This window comes from Bufo bufo, unplaced genomic scaffold, assembly GCF_905171765.1.
Source record: "Bufo bufo unplaced genomic scaffold, aBufBuf1.1, whole genome shotgun sequence".
NCBI lineage: Eukaryota > Metazoa > Chordata > Amphibia > Anura > Bufonidae > Bufo > Bufo bufo.
The window spans coordinates 1-23,344 of NW_024400374.1; the positions used below are offsets into that span (position 1 = coordinate 1).

Here is a 23,344-nt window from a genome sequence, read left to right on the forward strand (position 1 = left end):
CAGTGTTATGTGTGGTACTACACCCGGTATAAGTGCAGTCAGTGTAATGTGCAGTACTACACCCGGTATAAGTGCAGTCAGTGTTATGTCTGGTACTACACCTGGTATAAGTGCAGTCAGTGTAATGTGTGGTACTACACCCGGTATAAGTGGAGTCAGTGTTATATGTGGTACTACACCCGGTATAAGTGCAGTCAGTGTTATGTGTGGTACTACAACTGGTATAAGTGCAGTCACTGTTATGTGTGGTACTACACCTGGTATAAGTGCAGTCAGTGTTATGTGTGGTACTACACCTGGTATAAGTGCAGTCAGTGTTATGTCTGGTACTACACCCGGTATAAGTGCAGTCAGTGTAAAGTGCGGTACTACACCTGGTATAAGTGCAGTCAGTGTAATGTGCGGTACTACACCTGGTATAAGTGCAGTCAGTGTAATGTGCGGTACTACACCAGGTATAAGTGCAGTCAGTGTAATGTGCAGTACTACACCTGGTATAAGTGCAGTCAGTGTTATGTGCGGTACTACACCCGGTATAAGTGCAGTCAGTGTTATGTGCGGTACTACACCCGGTATAAGTGCAGTCAGTGTAATGTGTGGTACTACACCTGGTATAAGTGCAGTCAGTGTAATGTGCAGTACTACACCCGGTATAAGTGCAGTCAGTGTAATGTGCGGTACTACAGCCGGTATAAGTGCAGTCAGTGTTATGTGTGGTACTACACCCGGTATAAGTGGAGTCAGTGTTATATGTGGTACTACACCCGGTATAAGTGCAGTCAGTGTTATGTGTGGTACTACAACTGGTATAAGTGCAGTCAGTGTTATGTCTGGTACTACACCCGGTATAAGTGCAGTCAGTGTTATGTGTGGTACTACACCTGGTATAAGTGCAGTCAGTGTTATGTGTGGTACTACACCTGGTATAAGTGCAGTCAGTGTTATGTCTGGTACTACACCCGGTATAAGTGCAGTCAGTGTAATGTGCGGTACTACACCTGGTATAAGTGCAGTCAGTGTAATGTGCGGTACTACACCTGGTATAAGTGCAGTCAGTGTAATGTGTGGCACTACACCTAGTATAAGTGCAGTCAGTGTTATGTGCGGTATTACACCTGGTATAAGTGCAGTCAGTGTAATGTGCGGTACTACACCTGGTATAAGTGCAGTCAGTGTAATGTGTGGTACTACACCTGGAATAAGTGCAGTCAGTGTTATGTGCGGTACTACACCTGGTATAAGTGCAGTCAGTGTAATGTGCGGTACTACACCTGGTATAAGTGCAGTCAGTGTAATGTGTGGTACTACACCTGGTATAAGTGCAGTCAGTGTAATGTCTGGTACTACACCTGGAATAAGTGCAGTCAGTGTTATGTGCGGTACTACACCTGGTATAAGTGCAGTCAGTGTAATGTGTGGTACTACACCTGGTATAAGTGCAGTCAGTGTAATGTGTGGTACTACACCTGGTATAAGTGCAGTCAGTGTTATGTGCGGTACTACACCTGGAATAAGTGCAGTCAGTGTAATGTGCGGTACTACACCTGGTATAAGTGCAGTCAGTGTAATGTGTGGTACTACACCTGGTATAAGTGCAGTCAGTGTAATGTGTGGTACTACACCCGGTATAAGTGCAGTCAGTGTAATGTGCGGTACTACACCTGGTATAAGTGCAGTCAGTGTTATGTGCGGTACTACACCTGGTATAAGAGCAGTCAGTGTAATGTGCAGTACTACACCTGGTATAAGTGCAGTCAGTGTTATGTGTGGTACTACACCTGGTATAAGTGCAGTCAGTGTTATGTGTGGTACGACACCTGGTATAAGTGCAGTCAGTGTTATATGTGGTACTACACCCGGTATAAGTGCAGTCAGTGTTATGTGCGGAACTACACCTGGTATAAGTGCAGTCAGTGTAATGTGTGGTTCTACACCTGGTATAAGTGCAGTCAGTGTTATGTCTGGTACTACACCTGGTATAAGTGCAGTCAGTGTTATGTCTGGTACTACACCTGGTATAAGTGCAGTCAGTGTAATGTGTGGTACTACACCTAGTATAAGTGCAGTCAGTGTAATGTGCGGTACTACACCCGGTATAAGTGCAGTCAGTGTTATGTGCAGTACTACACCTGGAATAAGTGCAGTCAGTGTTATGTGTGGTACTACACCCGGTATAAGTGCAGTCAGTGTAATGTGCAGTACTACACCCGGTATAAGTGCAGTCAGTGTTATGTCTGGTACTACACCTGGTATAAGTGCAGTCAGTGTAATGTGCAGTACTACACCTGGTATAAGTGCAGTCAGTGTTATGTCTGGTACTACACCTGGTATAAGTGCAGTCAGTGTTATGTCTGGTACTACACCCGGTATAAGTGCAGTCAGTGTAATGTGCAGTACTACACCCGGCATAAGTGCAGTCAGTGTAATGTGCGGTACTACACCCTGTATAAGTGCAGTCAGTGTAATGTGCGGTACTACACCTGGTATAAGTGCAGTCAGTGTAATGTGCGGTACTACACCTGGTATAAGTGCAGTCAGTGTAATGTGTGGTACTACACCTGGTATAAGTGCAGTCAGTGTTATGTGCGGTACTACACCCGGTATAAGTGCAGTCAGTGTTATGTGTGGTACTACACCTGGTATAAGTGCAGTCAGTGTTATGTGTGTTACTACACCTGGTATAAATTGCAGTCAGTGTAATGTGCGGTACTACACCTGGTATAAGTGCAGTCAGTGTTATGTGCGGTACTACACCTGGTATAAGTGCAGTCAGTGTAATGTGCGGTACTACACCTGGTATAAGTGCAGTCAGTGTAATGTGCGGTACTACACCTGGTATAAGTGCAGTCAGTGTTATGTGTGGTACTACACCAGGTATAAGTGCAGTCAGTGTAATGTGTGGTACTACACCCGGTATAAGTGGAGTCAGTATTATATGTGGTACTACACCCGGTATAAGTGCAGTCAGTGTTATGTGTGGTACTACAACTGGTGTAAGTGCAGTCAGTGTTATGTGTGGTACTACACCTGGTATAAGTGCAGTCAGTGTTATGTGTGGTACTACACCTGTTATAAGTGCAGTCAGTGTAATGTGCGGTACTACACCTGGTATAAGTGGAGTCAGTGTTATGTGTGGTACTACACCTGGTATAAGTGCAGTCAGTGTAATGTGCGGTACTACACCTGGTATAAGTGCAGTCAGTGTAATGTGCGGTACTACACCTGGTATAAGTGCAGTCAGTGTAATGTGTGGTACTACACCTGGTATAAGTGCAGTCAGTATAATGTGCGGTACTACACCAGGTATAAGTGCAGTCAGTGTTATGTGTGGTACTACACCAGGTATAAGTGCAGTCAGTGTTATGTGCGGTACTACACCTGGTATAAGTGCAGTCAGTGTAATGTGCGGTACTACACCTGGTATAAGTGCAGTCAGTGTAATGTGCGGTACTACACCTGGTATAAGTGCAGTCAGTGTAATGTGTGGTACTACACCTGGTATAAGTGCAGTCAGTATAATGTGCGGTACTACACCAGGTATAAGTGCAGTCAGTGTTATGTGTGGTACTACACCAGGTATAAGTGCAGTCAGTGTTATGTGCGGTACTACACCTGGTATAAGTGCAGTCAGTGTAATGTGCGGTACTACACCTGGTATAAGTGCAGTCAGTGTAATGTGCGGTACTACACCAGGTATAAGTGCAGTCAGTGTTATGTGTGGTACTACACCTGGTATAAGTGCAGTCAGTGTTATATGTGGTACTACACCCGGTATAAGTGCAGTCAGTGTAATGTGCGGTACTACACCCGGCATAAGTGCAGTCAGTGTAATGTGCGGTACTACACCTGGTATAAGTGCAGTCAGTGTAATGTGCGGTACTACATCTGGTATAAGTGCAGTCAGTGTAATGTGTGGCACTACACCTGGTATAAGTGCAGTCAGTGTTATGTGCGGTACTACACCTGGTATAAGTGCAGTCAGTGTAATGTGTGGTACTACACCTGGTATAAGTGCAGTCAGTGTTATGTGCGGTACTACACCCGGTATAAGTGCAGTCAGTGTTATGTGCGGTACTACACCCGGTATAAGTGCGGTCAGTGTTATGTGTGGTACTACACCTGGTATAAGTGCAGTCAGTGTAATGTGCGGTACTACACCAGGTATAAGTGCAGTCAGTGTTATGTGTGGTACTACACCAGGTATAAGTGCAGTCAGTGTAATGTGTAGTACTACTCCCGGTATAAGTGGAGTCAGTATTATATGTGGTACTACACCCGGTATAAGTGCAGTCAGTGTTATGTGTGGTACTACAACTGGTATAAGTGCAGTCAGTGTTATGTGTGGTACTACACCTGGTATAAGTGCAGTCAGTGTTATGTGTGGTACTACACCTGGTATAAGTGCAGTCAGTGTAATGTGCGGTACTACACCAGGTATAAGTGCAGTCAGTGTTATGTGTAGTACTACACCAGGTATAAGTGCAGTCAGTGTTATGTGTGGAACTACACCTGGTATAAGTGCAGTCAGTGTTATGTGTGGTACTACACCCGGTATAAGTGGAGTCAATATTATATGTGGTACTACACCCGGTATAAGTGCAGTCAGTGTTATGTGTGGTACTACACCTGGTATATGTGCAGTCAGTGTTATGTCTGGTACTACACCTGGTATAAGTGCAGTCAGTGTAATGTGCGTTACTACACCTGGTATAAGTGCAGTCAGTGTTATGTGTGGTACTACACCCGGTATAAGTGCAGTCAGTGTAATGTGCGGTACTACACCCGGTATAAGTACAGTCAGTGTTATGTGCGGTACTACACCTGGTATGAGTGCAGTCAGTGTAATGTGCGGTACTACACCTGGTATAAGTGCAGTCAGTGTTATGTGTGGTACTACACCTGGTATAAGTGCAATCAGTGTTATGTGAGGTACTACACCCGGTATAAGTGGAGTCAGTGTTATGTGTGGTACTACAACTGGTATAAGTGCAGTCAGTGTTATGTGCGGTACTACACCAGGTATAAGTGCAGTCAGTGTAATGTGCAGTACTACACCTGGTATAAGTGCAGTCAGTGTTATGTGTGGTACTACACCTGGTATAAGTGCAGTCAGTGTTATGTGTGGTACTACACCTGGTATAAGTGCAGTCAGTGTTATGTGTGGTACTACACCTGGTATAAGTGCAGTCAGTGTAATGTGCGGTACTACACCTGGTATAAGTGCAGTCAGTGTTATGTGCGGTACTACACCCGGTATAAGTGCAGTCAGTGTAATGTGCAGTACTACACCTGGTATAAGTGCAGTCAGTGTTATGTGCGGTACTACACCCGGTATAAGTGCAGTAAGTGTTATATCTGGTACTACACCCGGTATAAGTGCAGTCAGTGTTATGTTTGGTACTACACCTGGTATAACTGCAGTCAGTGTAATGTGCGGTACTACACCCGGTATAAGTGCAGTCAGTGTAATGTGCGGTACTACACCTGGTATAAGTGCAGTCAGTGTAATGTGCGGTACTACACCTGGTATAAGTGCAGTCAGTGTAATGTGTGGCACTACACCTGGTATAAGTGCAGTCAGTGTTCTGTGCTGTACTACACCTGGTATAAGTGCAGTCAGTGTAATGTGCGGTACTACACCTGGTATAAGTGCAGTCAGTGTAATGTGTGGTACTACACCTGGTATAAGTGCAGTCAGTGTTATGTGCGATACTACACCTGGTATAAGTGCAGTCAGTGTAATGTGCGGTACTACACCTGGTATAAGTGCAGTCAGTGTAATGTGCGGTACTACACCTGGTATAAGTGCAGTCAGTGTTATGTGCGGTACTACACCTGGTATAAGTGCAGTCAGTGTAATTTGCGGTACTTCACCTGGTATAAGTGCAGTCAGTATAATGTGCGGTACTACACCTGGTATAAGTGCAGTCAGTGTTATGTGCGGTACTACACCCGGTATAAGTGCAGTCAGTGTTATGTGTGGTACTACACCTGGTATATGTGCAGTCAGTGTAATGTGCAGTACTACACCCGGTATAAGTGCAGTCAGTGTAATGTGCGGTACTACACCCGGTATAAGTGCAGTCAGTGTTATGTGCGGTACTACACCTGGTGTAAGTGCAGTCAGTGTAATGTGCGGTACTACACCAGGTATAAGTGCAGTCAGTGTTATGTGTGGTACTACACCAGGTATAAGTGCAGTCAGTGTTATGTGTGGTACTACACCTGGTATAAGTGCAGTCAGTGTTATGTGTGGTACTACACCCGGTATAAGTGGAGTCAGTGTTTTATGTGGTACTACACCTGGTATAAGTGCAGTCAGTGTTATCTCTGGTACTACACCTGGTATAAGTGCAGTCAGTGTTATGTCTGGTACTACACCTGGTATAAGTGCAGTCAGTGTAATGTGCGGTACTACACCCAGTATAAGTGCAGTCAGTGTAATGTGCGGTACTACACCTGGTATAAGTGCAGTCAGTGTAATGTGTGACACTACACCTGGTATCAGTGCAGTCAGTGTTATGTGCGGTACTACATCTGGTATAAGTGCAGTCAGTGTAATGTGCGGTTCTACACCTGGTATAAGTGCAGTCAGTGTAATGTGTGGTACTACACCTGGTATAAGTGCAGTCAGTGTTATGTGCGGTACTACACCTGGTATAAGTGCATTCAGTGTAATGTGCGGTACTACACCTGGTATAAGTGCAGTCAGTGTAATGTGTGGTACTACACCTGGTATAAGTGCAGTCAGTGTTATGTGCGGTACTACACCTGGTATAAGTGCAGTCAGTGTTATGTGCGGTACTACACCTGGTAAAAGTGCAGTCAGTGTTATGTGTGGTACTACACCTGGTATAAGTGCAGTCAGTGTAATGTGTGGTACTACACCTGGTATAAGTGCAGTTAGTGTAATGTGCGGTACTACACCTGGTATAAGTGCAGTCAGTGTAATGTGTGGTACTACACCTGGTATAAGTGCAGTCAGTGTAATGTGCGGTACTACACCAGGTATAAGTGCAGTCAGTGTAATGTGCGGTACTACGCCTGGTATAAGTGCAGTCAGTGTTATGTGCGGTACTACACCTGGTATAAGTGCAGTCAGTGTAATGTGCGGTACTACATCAGGTATAAGTGCAGTCAGTGTAATGTGCGGTACTACACCTGGTATAAGTGCAGTCAGTGTTATGTGTGGTACTACACCTGGTATAAGTGCAGTCAGTGTAATGTGCGGTACTACACATGGTATAAGTGCAGTCAGTGTTATGTGAGGTTACTACACCCGGTATAAGTGCAGTCAGTGTTATGTGTGGTACTACACCTGGTATAAGTGCAGTCAGTGTAATGTGCAGTACTACACCCGGTATAAGTGCAGTCAGTGTAATGTGTGGTACTACACCCGGTATAAGTACAGTCAGTGTTATGTGCGGTACTACACCTGGTATAAGTGCAGTCAGTGTAATGTGCTGTACTACACCAGGTATAAGTGCAGTCAGTGTTATGTGTGGTACTACACCAGGTATAAGTGCAGTCAGTGTTATGTGTGGTACTACACCCGGTATAAGTGGAGTCAGTGTTATATGTGGTACTACACCCGGTATAAGTGCAGTCAGTGTTATGTGTGGTACTACAACTGGTATAAGTGCAGTCAGTGTTATGTGCGGTACTACACCTGGTATAAGTGCAGTCAGTGTTATGTGTGGTACTACACCTGATATAAGTGCAGTCAGTGTTATGTGTGGTACTACACCCGGTATAAGTGCAGTCAGTGTTATGTTTGGTACTACACCTGGTATAACTGCAGTCAGTGTAATGTGCGGTACTACACCCGGTATAAGTGCAGTCAGTGTAATGTGCGGTACTACACCTGGTATAAGTGCAGTCAGTGTAATGTGCGGTACTACACCTGGTATAAGTGCAGTCAGTGTAATGTGTGGCACTACACCTGGTATAAGTGCAGTCAGTGTTCTGTGCGGTACTACACCTGGTATAAGTGCAGTCAGTGTAATGTGCGGTACTACACCTGGTATAAGTGCAGTCAGTGTAATGTGTGGTACTACACCTGGTATAAGTGCAGTCAGTGTTATGTGCGATACTACACCTGGTATAAGTGCAGTCAGTGTAATGTGCGGTACTACACCTGGTATAAATGCAGTCAGTGTAATGTGCGGTACTACACCTGGTATAAGTGCAGTCAGTGTTATGTGCGGTACTACACCTGGTATAAGTGCAGTCAGTGTAATTTGTGGTACTTCACCTGGTATAAGTGCAGTCAGTATAATGTGCGGTACTACACCTGGTATAAGTGCAGTCAGTGTTATGTGCGGTACTACACCCGGTATAAGTGCAGTCAGTGTTATGTGTGGTACTACACCTGGTATATGTGCAGTCAGTGTAATGTGCAGTACTACACCCGGTATAAGTGCAGTCAGTGTAATGTGCGGTACTACACCCTGTATAAGTGCAGTCAGTGTTATGTGCGGTACTACACCTGGTGTAAGTGCAGTCAGTGTAATGTGCGGTACTACACCAGGTATAAGTGCAGTCAGTGTTATGTGTGGTACTACACCAGGTATAAGTGCAGTCAGTGTTATGTGTGGTACTACACCTGGTATAAGTGCAGTCAGTGTTATGTGTGGTACTACACCCGGTATAAGTGGAGTCAGTGTTTTATGTGGTACTACACCCGGTATAAGTGCAGTCAGTGTTATGTGTGGTACTACAACTGGTATAAGTGCAGTCAGTGTTATCTCTGGTACTACACCTGGTATAAGTGCAGTCAGTGTTATCTCTGGTACTACACCTGGTATAAGTGCAGTCAGTGTTATCTCTGGTACTACACCTGGTATAAGTGCAGTCAGTGTAATGTGCGGTACTACACCCAGTATAAGTGCAGTCAGTGTAATGTGCGGTACTACACCTGGTATAAGTGCAGTCAGTGTAATGTGTGGCACTACACCTGGTATCAGTGCAGTCAGTGTTATGTGCGGTACTACTTCTGGTATAAGTGCAGTCAGTGTAATGTGCGGTTCTACACCTGGTATAAGTGCAGTCAGTGTAATGTGTGGTACTACACCTGGTATAAGTGCAGTCAGTGTAATGTGCGGTACTACACCTGGTATAAGTGCAGTCAGTGTAATGTGTGGTACTACACCTGGTATAAGTGCAGTCAGTGTAATGTGCGGTACTACACCCGGTATAAGTGCAGTCAGTGTAATGTGTGGTTCTACACCTGGTATAAGTGCAGTCAGTGTAATGTGCGGTACTACACCTGGTATAAGTGCAGTCAGTGTAATGTGTGGTACTACACCTGGTATAAGTGCAGTCAGTGTTATGTGCGGTACTACACCTGGTATAAGTGCAGTCAGTGTTATGTGCGGTACTACACCTGGTAAAAGTGCAGTCAGTGTTATGTGCGGTACTACACCTGGTATAAGTGCAGTCAGTGTTATGTGCGGTACTACACCTGGTAAAAGTGCAGTCAGTGTTATGTGTGGTACTACACCTGGTATAAGTGCAGTCAGTGTAATGTGTGGTACTACATCTGGTATAAGTGCAGTTAGTGTAATGTGCGGTACTACACCTGGTATAAGTGCAGTCAGTGTAATGTGTGGTACTACACCTGGTATAAGTGCAGTCAGTGTAATGTGCGGTACTACACCAGGTATAAGTGCAGTCAGTGTAATGTGCGGTACTACGCCTGGTATAAGTGCAGTCAGTGTTATGTGCGGTACTACACCTGGTATAAGTGCAGTCAGTGTAATGTGCGGTACTACACCAGGTATAAGTGCAGTCAGTGTAATGTGCGGTACTACACCTGGTATAAGTGCAGTCAGTGTTATGTGTGGTACTACACCTGGTATAAGTGCAGTCAGTGTAATGTGCGGTACTACACCTGGTATAAGTGCAGTCAGTGTTATGTGAGGTTACTACACCCGGTATAAGTGCAGTCAGTGTTATGTGAGGTTACTACACCTGGTATAAGTGCAGTCAGTGTAATGTGCAGTACTACACCCGGTATAAGTGCAGTCAGTGTAATGTGTGGTACTACACCCGGTATAAGTACAGTCAGTGTTATGTGCGGTACTACACCTGGTATAAGTGCAGTCAGTGTAATGTGCTGTACTACACCAGGTATAAGTGCAGTCAGTGTTATGTGTGGTACTACACCAGGTATAAGTGCAGTCAGTGTTATGTGTGGTACTACAACTGGTATAAGTGCAGTCAGTGTTATGTGCGGTACTACACCTGGTATAAGTGCAGTCAGTGTTATGTGTGGTACTACACCTGATATAAGTGCAGTCAGTGTTATGTGTGGTACTACACCTGGTATAAGTGCAGTCAGTGTTATTTGTGGTACTACACCTGGTATAAGTGCAGTCAGTGTTATATGTGGTACTACACCCGGTATAAGTGCAGTCAGTGTTATATGTGGTACTACACCCGGTATAAGTGCAGTCAGTGTAGTGTGCGGTACTACACCTGGTATAAGTGCAGTCAGTGTAATGTGCGGTACTACACCTGGTATAAGTGCAGTCAGTGTTATTTGTGGTACTACACCTGGTATAAGTGGAGTCAGTGTTATATGTGGTACTACACCCGGTATAAGTGCAGTCAGTGTTATGTGTGGTACTACAACTGGTATAAGTGCAGTCAGTGTTATGTGCGGTACTACACCTGGTATAAGTGCAGTCAGTGTTATGTGTGGTACTACACCTGATATAAGTGCAGTCAGTGTTATGTGTGGTACTACACCTGGTATAAGTGCAGTCAGTGTTATTTGTGGTACTACACCTGGTATAAGTGCAGTCAGTGTTATATGTGGTACTACACCCGGTATAAGTGCAGTCAGTGTTATGTGTGGTACTACACCCGGTATAAGTGCAGTCAGTGTAGTGTGCGGTACTACACTTGGTATAAGTGCAGTCAGTGTAATGTGCGGTACTACACCTGGTATAAGTGCAGTCAGTGTAATGTGTGGTACTACACCTGGTATAAGTGCAGTCAGTGTTATGTGCGGTACTACACCTGGTATAAGTGCAGTCAGTGTTATGTGCGGTACTACACCTGGTAAAAGTGCAGTCAGTGTTATGTGTGGTACTACACCTGGTATAAGTGCAGTCAGTGTAATGTGTGGTACTACATCTGGTATAAGTGCAGTTAGTGTAATGTGCGGTACTACACCTGGTATAAGTGCAGTCAGTGTAATGTGTGGTACTACACCTGGTATAAGTGCAGTCAGTGTAATGTGCGGTACTACACCATGTATAAGTGCAGTCAGTGTAATGTGCGGTACTACGCCTGGTATAAGTGCAGTCAGTGTTATGTGCGGTACTACACCTGGTATAAGTGCAGTCAGTGTAATGTGCGGTACTACACCTGGTATAAGTGCAGTCAGTGTAATGTGCGGTACTACACCTGGTATAAGTGCAGTCAGTGTTATGTGTGGTACTACACCTGGTATAAGTGCAGTCAGTGTAATGTGCGGTACTACACCTGGTATAAGTGCAGTCAGTGTTATGTGAGGTTACTACACCCGGTATAAGTGCAGTCAGTGTTATGTGTGGTACTACACCTGGTATAAGTGCAGTCAGTGTAATGTGCAGTACTACACCCGGTATAAGTGCAGTCAGTGTAATGTGTGGTACTACACCCGGTATAAGTACAGTCAGTGTTATTCGCGGTACTACACCTGGTATAAGTGCAGTCAGTGTAATGTGCTGTACTACACCAGGTATAAGTGCAGTCAGTGTTATGTGTGGTACTACACCAGGTATAAGTGCAGTCAGTGTTATGTGTGGTACTACACCCGGTATAAGTGGAGTCAGTGTTATATGTGGTACTACACCCGGTATAAGTGCAGTCAGTGTTATGTGTGGTACTACAACTGGTATAAGTGCAGTCAGTGTTATGTGCGGTACTACACCTGGTATAAGTGCAGTCAGTGTTATGTGTGGTACTACACCTGATATAAGTGCAGTCAGTGTTATGTGTGGTACTACACCTGGTATAAGTGCAGTCAGTGTTATTTGTGGTACTACACCTGGTATAAGTGCAGTCAGTGTTATATGTGGTACTACACCCGGTATAAGTGCAGTCAGTGTTATGTGTGGTACTACACCCGGTATAAGTGCAGTCAGTGTAGTGTGCGGTACTACACCTGGTATAAGTGCAGTCAGTGTAATGTGCGGTACTACACCTGGTATAAGTGCAGTCAGTGTAATGTGCGGTACTACACCTGGTATAAGTGCAGTCAGTGTTATGTGCGGTTCTACACCTGGTATAAGTGCATTCAGTGTAATGTGCGGTACTACACCTGGTATAAGTGCAGTCAGTGTAATGTGTGGTACTACACCTGGTATAAGTGCAGTCAGTGTTATGTGCGGTACTACACCTGGTATAAGTGCATTCAGTGTAATGTGCGGTTCTACACCTGGTATAAGGGCAGTCAGTGTAATGTGTGGTACTACACCTGGTATAAGTGCAGTCAGTGTTATGTGCGGTACTACACCTGGTATAAGTGCATTCAGTGTAATGTGTGGTACTACACCTGGTATAAGTGGAGTCAGTGTTATATGTGGTACTACACCTGGTATAAGTGCAGTCAGTGTAATGTGTGGTACTACACCTGGTATAAGTGCAGTCAGTGTTATGTGCGGTACTACACCTGGTATAAGTGCAGTCAGTGTTATGTGTGATACTACACCTGGTATAAGTGCAGTCAGTGTTATTTGCAGTACTACACCTGGTATAAGTGCAGTCAGTGTTATGTGTGATACTACACCTGGTATAAGTGCAGTCAGTGTAATGTGCGGTACTACACCTGGTATAAGTGCAGTCAGTGTAATGTGCAGTACTACACCTGGTATAAGTGCAGTCAGTGTTCTGTGTGGTACTACACCTGGTATCAGTGCAGTCAGTGTAATGTGTGGTACTACACCTGGTATAAGTGCAGTCAGTGTAATGTGTGGTACTACACCTGGTATAAGTGCAGTCAGTGTAATTTGCGGTACTACACCTGGTATAAGTGCAGTCAGTGTTATATGTGGTACTACACCTGGTATAAGTGCAGTCAGTGTTATATGTGGTACTACACCTGGTATAAGTGCACTCAGTGTTATGTGCGGTACTACACCTGGTATAAGTGCAGCAGTCAGTGTAATGTGTGGTACTACACCCGGTATAAGTGCAGTCAGTTTAATGTGCGGTACTACACCTGGTATAAGTGCAGCAGTCAGTGTAATGTGCGGTACTACACCCGGTATAAGTGCAGTCAGTGTTATGTGCTGTACTACACCTGGTATAAGTGCAGTCAGTGTAATGTGCGGTACTACACCCGGTATAAGTGCAGTCGGTGTTATGTGCTGTACTACACCCGGTATAAGTGCAGTCAGTGTAATGTGCGGTACTACACCCGGTATAAGTGCAATCACTGTTATGTGTGGTTCTAGACCTGGTATAAGTGCAGTCAGTGTTATGTGTGGTACTACACCTGGTATAAGTGCAGTCACTGTTATGTCTTTTACTACACCCGGTATAAGTGCACTCAGTGTTATGTGTGGTACTACCCGGTATAAGTGCAGTCAGTGTAATGTGCGTCACTACACCTGGTAAAAGTCCAGTCAGTGTAATGTGCGGTACTACACCTGGTATAAGTGCAGTCAGTGTAATGTGCGGTACTACACCCGGTATAAGTGCAGTCAGTGTAATGTGTGGTACTACACCCGGTATAAGTGCAGTCAGTGTTATGTGTGGTACTACACCCGGTATGAGGCTGGGTTCACACTTGAGCATATTTGATATGCGCTTTTATTGCTCGTTTGTGTCGCGCGTTTTTGTCGCGTGTTTTTGTCCATAGTCAACGCGCGTATTACGCGCGTTTGTGTGATTAACAGCAGTGTCCTATGGCTGCAAACGCGCGACAGAACGCCCCAAAGAAGCTCAAGAACTTGTTTGAGCGTAAGGCGTTTTTCAGCACTTTCAAACGCGCTGTAAAACGCTCAAGTGAGAGCCAGGGCCATAGGGAAGCATTGGTTTTCATGTGTTGAGCGTTTGAAAGGCGCGTATGAACGTGCTGTAAAACGCTCAAGTGTGAACCCAGCCTAAGTGCAGTCAGTGTTATGTGTGGTACTACACCCGGTATAAGTGCAGTCAGTGTAATGTGCGGTACTACACCCGGTATAAGTGCAGTCAGTGTTATGTGTGGTACTACACCTGGTATAAGTGCAGTCAGTGTTATGTGTGGTACTACACCTGGTATAAGTGCAGTCAGTGTAATGTGCGGTACTACACCTGGTATAAGTGCAGTCAGTGTAATGTCTGGTACTACACCTGGTATAAGTGCAGTCAGTGTAATGTCTGGTACTACACCTGGTATAAGTGCAGTCAGTGTAATGTGCGGTACTACACCCGGTATAAGTGCAGTCAGTGTTATGTGTGGTACTACACCTGGTATAAGTGCAGTCAGTGTTATGTCTGGTACTACACCTGGTATAAGTGCAGTCAGTGTAATGTGCGGTACTACACCCGGTATAAGTGCAGTCATTGTTATGTGTAGTACTACACCTGGTATAAGTGCATTCAGTGTTATGTGTAGTACTACACCTGGTATAAGTGCATTCAGTGTAATGTGCGGTACTACACCTGGTATAAGTGCAGTCAGTGTAATGTCTGGTACTACACCTGGTATAAGTACAGTCAGTGTAATGTGCGGTACTACATCTGGTATAAGTGCAGTCAGTGTTATGTGTGGTACTTGTAGCGGAGGGGTAGCATGATCCACAAGGTCTCCGCTTGTAGACAGGAAAAGCAGGCAATGATCCAAATAGGCCGGTACAGCATACAATCCTTCCCTCCCAAGAACTGTAACGGAACGCCTAGCACCCCGACCGGTTACCTCCGTCGATAGCGGCTCCTAGTGCTTCCAGAGGACTCCAAGCACTCCACCTGACACCGTCAGCACTGCAGACCCCACGAACCGCCGAAGCTTGGTGGAGGTCTCGCCGTCTCCTACCCACCCTGGACCTATGACAAGGCTCCAGGCTCCAGTGGGTGAACCTCTCCTAAACCCAGAGACAGGAACCAGGAGCAAGCTCTTACAAGAGCTAGGAGTTATAGCCAGGGGAGTATACAGCGTATAGCAATCCCCATACACATGAGACGAGGCTCTATGTTGAATATAAAACAGGAACGCTTTATTGAGGGCTACCCGCCCGTATTTATGCAGGTCCCCATCTGGTGGACACCCCCCTAGTGGACCAGAAGGAAGACTGCGACACAGGACAGATATGCAGCAACTCAGGATACACAGACACAACACATCCCCACAATGCATCATGGTTTCCTCCTCTCTGCCCTAGAGACACCCGAGGAGTAATCCAATTATTTCTCAAGACAAAGGGAAATCGCCAATACACATGTGAAGACAACAGGACAGAATTCACCACCCAAACACCCAATGTCACACCCCCACAGCAAACACAGACATTTAACATATCCCCAGATAGCTCAAGTCTGAGTGCATATCATTAGGTGAATGGCACTCAGAATACACAAATACAATAACATGGGCTATCTGGGTACCCTCACATAACAAAATACAATTGCATGAATGCTGGCGGTTTTCATGCCGCCAGCATAGGAACGTTACAGCCCACCTGAACCATATTACACAAAACATATATACGCTTGGTTCTTTAAAGTGGTATACACATATGCAATAACATCATACATACAGGAATGACAATATACAGTGGCTGGGTTTGTCACAGTACTACACCTGGTATAAGTGCAGTCAGTGTTATGTGCGGTACTACACCTGGTATAAGTGCAGTCAGTGTTATGTGCGGTACTACACCTGGTATAAGTGCAGTCAGTGTAATGTGCGGTACTACACCCGGTATAAGTGCAGTCAGTGTTATGTGCGGTGTTGAGGAAGGGTTGAGACGTATGCATATATATACCACTGCTCAAAAAAATAAAGGGAACACAAAAATAACACATCCTAGATCTGAATTAATTAAATATTCTTCTGAAATACTTTGTTCTTTACATAGTTGAATGTGCTGACAACAAAATCACACAAAAAAAATATGGAAATCAAATTTTTTAACCCATGGAGGTCTGGATTTGGAGTCACACTCAAAATTAAAGTGGAAAAACACACTACAGGCTGATCCAACTTTGATGTAATGTCCTTAAAACAAGTCAAAATGAGGCTCAGTAGTGTTTGTGGCCTCCACGTGCCTGTATGACCTCACTACAACGCCTGTGCATGCTCCTGATGAGGTGGCGGACGGTCTCCTGAGGGATCTCCTACCAGACCTGGACTAAAGCATCTGCCAACTCCTGGACAGTCTGTGGTGCAACGTGACGTTGGTGGATAGAGCGAGACATGATGTCCCAGATGTGTTCAATTGGATTCAGGTCTGGGGAACGGGCGGGCCAGTCCATAGCATCAATGCCTTCGTCTTGCAGGAACTGCTGACACACTCCAACCACATGAGGTCTTGCATTAGGAGGAACCCAGGGCCAACCGCACCAGCATATGGTCTCACAAGGGGTCTGAGGATCTCATCTCAGTACCTAATGGCAGTCAGGCTACCTCTGGCGAGCACATGGAGGGATGTGCGGCCCTCCAAAGAAATGCCACCCCACACCATTACTGACCCAATGCCAAACCGGTCATGCTGGAGGATGTTGCAGGCAGCAGAACGTTCTCCACGGCGTCTCCAGACTCTGTCACGTCTGTCACATGTGCTCAGTGTGAACCTGCTTTCATCTGTGAAGAGCACAGGGCGCCAGTGGCGAATTTGCCAATCTTGGTGTTCTCTGGCAAATGCCAAACGTCCTGCACAGTGTTGGGCTGTAAGAACAACCCCCACCTGTGGACGTCGGGCCCTCATGGAGTCTGTTTCTGACCGTTTGAGCAGACACATGCACATTTGTGGCCTGCTGGAGGTCATTTTGCAGGGCTCTGGATCGGTATATGCACACATGAATGGAGCCTTAATACTGGAAGTGAGCAGAAGGGAGCAGATAAGTGCGTTTCTTGTTTTATATATGCCATATTCCAGAGCCAAATTATAAAGGGGGTTAACGCTGGAAAACCCCTTTAAGGTCTGAGGCAGTGGTCCTCTGTACAGCTTCTTTTCTGGGCTCTAGAACCAGCTGGAACAATGCTAGTAGCAGATCTCTTATTCATGTCAGTAGATCCTGCTGTACTGCTTGTATGGACTAAGTAACAGAGCCAGTCACTGATTCCAGGTGGATCATTCCAACTAATGGCGTAGATATTGTCGGGATAGGTATATATGGGATGGGGGTTAGCAATGACAACATTCAGAGGCTTCAGAGGTTAAAAATACAACTTGGATTTATTTAGTCCAGCAACAAAACAGTGACATCACATAGAGATCAGTTTACACATAACAGTATTCAGAGCACAGACGTTCCACTGCGGCTACTGTGCCTTCCTAGACTCAGACCTTGACTGGACTTGTCAACAGTTTTATGCCCCAGTAACAACATCACCTGGGCTAATTGGTGGGGAAGGGGGGGGGGATGTACTGGAGGGGGAGGGAATGACAGGTCCCACTTCCAACCTACCTGCCATTCCAAAAAAATGCAGGCCCGGAAAACAAAGTTACTAAAGTCCTCAGCAAAGAAAATTTACTGAGGAAACCCAACTTTCCTGGATTTTTCATCTCACCTACATTAAAAAAATGTAGATGAGATGTACACCCCCTCCAGGTGTCTTCAATCTACCTATGTATTCTACGATAGATAGACAGACAGACAGGGGGAAAGACAGACATACAGATAGACAGACAGACAAACAGAGGGACAGACAGATATGGCCACTGTAGATGGTGTTTCAGGGCTTTAAAACTAATGGGCATGATGGTAATAAGTTAACTCCATTTAGTCCATGGACCGACAACTGCAGTAGGTGGTCATATATTTGCAGAGATGGTTAGTGCGCTCCTTTTCTTTCCCCATGTTCTTCTTCTGGGTACTTTTTTTTATCCATTTACGGAACCGTTTCAGGCGGGATGTTCTCTTCGTAATCTCCTCCTCTGTTTTGGATGTTACCTTCATGATCGTCTCCTCCTCTGTTTTAGATGTTATTCTAATGATCTTGTCCTCCGCTTTTTTGGCAGCTTTTATTCGTTCAATAATTGGTTTTACTTTCTTGATGTTATCCATGGGAGGTCTGATGTTTTTTTTCTTCTTAATTTGCACTACAGGTTTTTGAACAACTACAAAATGAGAAGGAAACCATCAGTAGGAGGTAGATATAACAGAATCTATCCTTTTAATATTATGAGCAATGCAGTAATATAGTGATGCAGCTAATCAGCAGACATGAGCTGTCTCATCTCTGAATTCTGCAAAATTCTGAGTAATAGAAGGTCCCCAAAGTGTGTGATGAGCAGATATGAGAGGTAACCCTAAGCTCTGCCTGTACCCCGCTTATATATGTTATTATATAGAAATTATTACCTGGCTTCTCCACTCGAACCATCTCTAGATCAGCTGCCTGTTTTTGTTCACGCCGGCGCCAGGCCTTGTACTTGTAACTGTGAGACAGAGAAATGTCCTGACATAAGTCGCTACAGATGACAATCTTTAGTTCCCCATCAAAATATACCCATGACCCCCCTCCCCCACTACAGGGGGTGAGATATAAAGCTGCAGTATATAACAGGCAGGAAGGATATAGTGCCATAGTCTATATTATATCATAATACAGCATCGGGAAAGGGGGGACAAGCGGTTACCTGATTATATCCCTGCCCCATCCGGCCCCTGTATTATAACCTGGCTGCAGTAGTTACTGCGCCCCCTGTAGGTCAGACAGTACAGTGTATAGAAAATAATGTGATGTGTAGAGTAGAAGAAAATTGGAAACTCACCAGCAAAAGATGATAATCACGGCGGCGACCAATAGGAATACTACTAGCGGCAGGACAACGCGGTACATGACTGGTAATAAAGACACAAGATGCTCGTTATCAATTGTTATCATAGAGAACATATTCTACAAGACATTATCCAACATCTCTAGATCCTCCTGATGCCAGCAGTGACCTTTATGAGGACATCAGCAGGTAGGCACTGGCAGCTTGGCTGGGCATGGAGGGGTAATTGCTGGACTGTGGGCTGGTAACGTCTGGATAAGGGGCACATCATTATATGTTCCAGCATCATTTTATAGGACCGATCCCCCAAAGGAGCAGCTTAGTGGCTGTTCTCCACTACAGTCAGGGCTTGGTAGAGGATGATGAGAGTAGAATTAGGAGAGGAAGGAATTGTCTACTCACTGTTATTTGCACCGGCGCTGTCCGGACCGGGGGTTGTCCTCCCTGATCCTGGGAAAGTCACTGTCCATGAAAAAATGAAGGAAAATAAAGACATTAAATCAATGATAGCGGCAGCTGAACCCCAAAATGGGGACACGGGGAGACAGAAGATAACAATAAATCTGTATTTAGTAAGTGCCCACTAGTGGTGGCTACAGACAAAATGTCATCATTTAAGGCCATTGTATGAGATTAGAAACCTTGCAGCTTTCTTTCTGAAATATCCTCCCTCTTGTCCAGGGGTTGTGTACGGTATTGCAGTTCAGCGCCATCAAATTAAATGGGGCTCAGCTACAATGCCGCACACAGCCCACTGTCCTATAACCTGAGCTCCAAGCCACAGAGATACCAGCCAGGTTTGCCTCTATGACCCGTAATCATGTAAGGATAAATACAATATTCAGCCACCATTCAGTAAGATAAACCCCCAGTGATAATATCCATTACCTGCAGGTGTTTTTGTGGGCTTTCCTTGAACATAAAATGTAAAAAATAATAGAAATACAAGAGCAATTCTTCTCGAATCCATCATCTCCAACAACTAACCCTCAAAAGAATCCAGTGTTCTCCAACACATAGAAGCCTGGACACAGCATTGTGATGTCACACAGCTTCAGTATTCTAAGGGGGCGGGGCTTCTTGCTACTGCTGATGTCATCAGAGATCTAGTCTGAATAAAGAACTGTTTATAGAGCAGTGATGTTTAAAGGGGAATGCCGCTTTTGGTAAACCTTTAATAAAGTCATAAGAATATAAGGGGTTATTTATCAAACTAGTGTAAAGTAGAACTGGCTTAGTTGCCCATAGCAACCAATCAGATTCCACCTTTCATTTTGGACGGCTCCTTTTAGATAGCCACATTAATTCGGGGCTAACTTGGGGTGGGATCTGGTCTGAGGTTTGATGTCTAAAGTCTGTATTAGGCCCCATCATTTTCTAGTTCTGTAGCTGCTTCTTCTTGTACTTTTATCTTGGCAGTACAGTATTTTTGGTGCCGAAGTGGGCACCGTATTAGAAAACGCTCCAGGATGGCAGTGTGAAAGTGTGTTATAGCGGGTGGGGATTGACTGCAGAAGCAATCAGTGAAGTCAGAGGTTTAACCTGGTCTCCTGGTCTCTAATGTAAAATCTGTAATCGTCCCATCTATAGTGTGCCATCTATTAATCCTGGTGTCTTCTTATATAGCAGAGGAGGTGGCACACTCCTGACCAAAGACATCTGCACATGATGGTCTGGACCAAAAGGAGAAGAAAGGGAAACTCAACAATTGAATTCTTTGGTCTGGAGGTCTAGTCTAAGGTCTAACATTGGGTTCTGGAGGTTTAATGGGGGTCTGAGAGTCTAATAGGGGTATGATTGGGGGTCTGGAAGTCTAATGGGGGTCTGGAGGTCTGGTCTTAGGTCTAATGGGGGTCTGGAGGTCTGCTCTGAGGTCTGATATGGGGACTTGGAGTATTAATGGGGGTCTGATTGGGGGTCTAGAGGTCTAGTCTGAGGTCTAATATGGGGGTCTGGAGGTCTAATTTGGGGTATGGAGGTCTGGTCTAAGTTTTAATAGGGGTCTGATATGGGGGTCTGGAGGTCTAATGGGGGTATGGAGGTCTGGTCTAAGTTTTAATAGGGGTCTGATATGGGGATCTGGAGGTCTAATGGGGGTCTCATCTGAGGTCTGAAATGGGGGTCTGATCTGAAAGGTAAGGGGGTATTTTTTGTACTGGCGCAATATGTGTGTTGTACTAGTATTTTCATGGCGACTGTTTCTGCAGGATAGTATTGGTGGAGGCAGGATGGGGTGTTCAGAAGATGAGGAAGATGATGGAAAAGTAGGAAACTAAGATGTCGCTTTGTTAAACTCTTCAGAGACGAGACGCGGTTGAAATAATAAATCATCATGGCGGTCTGGTCTGACAGGAAAAGATGAGGATGAGAATATCTACATTAGAGGAGACATCACTGGATGTAAGAGGTACATATGTGGGGCTGTATTCTCCTGTATGTTCTGTAGCGCTGTATGTAATGTTTTCCAAGTAGGGGTTGTCCGTTTTTTGTTATTTCGTACCACCACTGCCTTCTCTACTCTGTTTGCCTGCTCACCACTGAAATTTCTGCAACAAGCCGGTAAACAGAGCAGAGAAAACAGCTCTCATACGTGTGCTGCCTTCTCCTCAAACAGTCGGACCCACGCTGATCTGATCGGCCTCCAGCAAGGGTTACTCTCACGGGGCCCTTGTGGGGAACAGGCACACAAAATGCAGTGACCAATCAATATACAGTAAGATATAACACACTCCCACATGAGCAGTAAAATCTCTCCTCTCTATCCTGGAGATAATTGGATAAAGGGGCTGGACATAGTTCCATGCGGTCAATGACCCAGAAAAATTGTGTAGTTCCATGCGGTCAATGACCCAGACAAATTGTGTTTGCTAAATGTATCATAGGCAATATCCATTGTGTTCGCTAATGTCCATTGTGTTCGCTAACTGCGTCACAGGCAGATGAGGTGGTTTGTGAACATTTAAGGGGCGAAATAGGGTTAACTACATGAACAGCAGACGAGTCTGGACATACCTAAAACAGGGGTTTTGTCACAGTATCCATAATTTTTTTGTGTCTATTCACACATCCTTGTTTTTCTACTGACCATGGATCAATGGAAAAAACCTTATAGACTTGCACTGCTTTGGTCCCTCATGCCGAACAAACACTCCCAGTGAAGTCTGTGGGTTTTCACTGTGATGCTCTAGGATTCCCATTTCAATCTATGGGGTCCAAATAAAGCAGATATAGCCAAGATATGAATATGTTCCCATTTTGTGCAAAATCAAATGTGTTCTGGGTGAAAAGACGAGAACTCGTTTTTTTTTTAATAATAAAAAAAAAGTTCTGAAAGAATCTTCACATTACTGAACATCAGCGACGTGACCCCCATGTGTCATGTCACGTGACCCATGGGTGACATGTCACGTGACCCACATGACCTGAATCAAATTGGATGTTGACATACGGAGACAGCAACAAGGCATTGACGGAACCAAAGGAGCCGAAACCCAGTGGGGAGCAGGTAAGTACACTTCCCTCTGCAGGTCCAGGTTACGTGGGGGTGAAGAGGAGGTTACTGATAGAAAGGCCTCCAAAGCTGAACAGCCCATTTAATAAACTGGGACAGAATATGTTATTGGGGGTTAGGATATGGCTGCAAATAATGTAGCCGCTGCTTATGGTCATAATTTAAGGCTTCTACAGCTAATCGTTCAACCATGATTTGAAAGTCACACGTGGCTCTGTTTGGAGACCACTGCTCTACATGCTACTGTGACACGGAATCAGCTATGATAGGCTTATACACCCTGCAGATATATAATATATTCACAGCCTGCAACAGGAGCAAAAACATCCTGTAAATCACACATACCAGCCATGGAGTCACCATGCCTCCCAATATTTCACTCTCCATTGATAAGTCAAGTCCCATTCTCCCCAGCATCTTCCACAATACATTCCAGAAATGCCCACTCTGGAACATACGTGTAATATTGTGTCCCTGGAGATGTTTAGTTATTTAAAAACCACTTAGAATGCTTGAAAAATGCACAAAGTAATACTTACATATGGAGTGAGTAATATCCCAGTTCCCATGCTTCCTGGATTCTCCGCCGGTCTTTGCTTCTTGGCACATCTCTATACAAGCATGTGACAGCCTATGATTGGCTGCAGTGGTCACATGTCTATATCAGGAGGGATCGGTATATGCACACATGAATGGAGCCTTAATACTGGAAGTGAGCAGAAGGGAGCAGATAAGTGCGTTTCTTGTTTTATATATGCCATATTCCAGAGCCAAATTATAAAGGGGGTTAACGCTGGAAAACCCCTTTAAGGTCTGAGGCAGTGGTCCTCTGTACAGCTTCTTTTCTGGGCTCTAGAACCAGCTGGAACAATGCTAGTAGCAGATCTCTTATTCATGTCAGTAGATCCTGCTG

At 44.9% G+C, this 23,344-nt stretch overlaps 1 protein-coding gene across 1 annotated transcript; it reads right to left on the minus strand.

The window, feature by feature from the left end:
• Positions 1-17,919: 17,919 nt before the first annotated feature.
• Positions 17,920-23,101, minus strand: LOC120984121. Its single transcript, XM_040413289.1, has 5 exons — positions 22,971-23,101; positions 19,323-19,382; positions 18,915-18,984; positions 18,502-18,578; positions 17,920-18,257 (listed from the first exon to the last, which is right to left on the minus strand). The coding sequence occupies exons 1-5, from the start codon at positions 23,038-23,040 to the stop codon at positions 17,920-17,922; spliced, it is 615 nt and encodes a 204-aa protein (XP_040269223.1). The 5' UTR covers positions 23,041-23,101.
• Between the last annotated feature and the right edge of the window lie 243 nt (positions 23,102-23,344).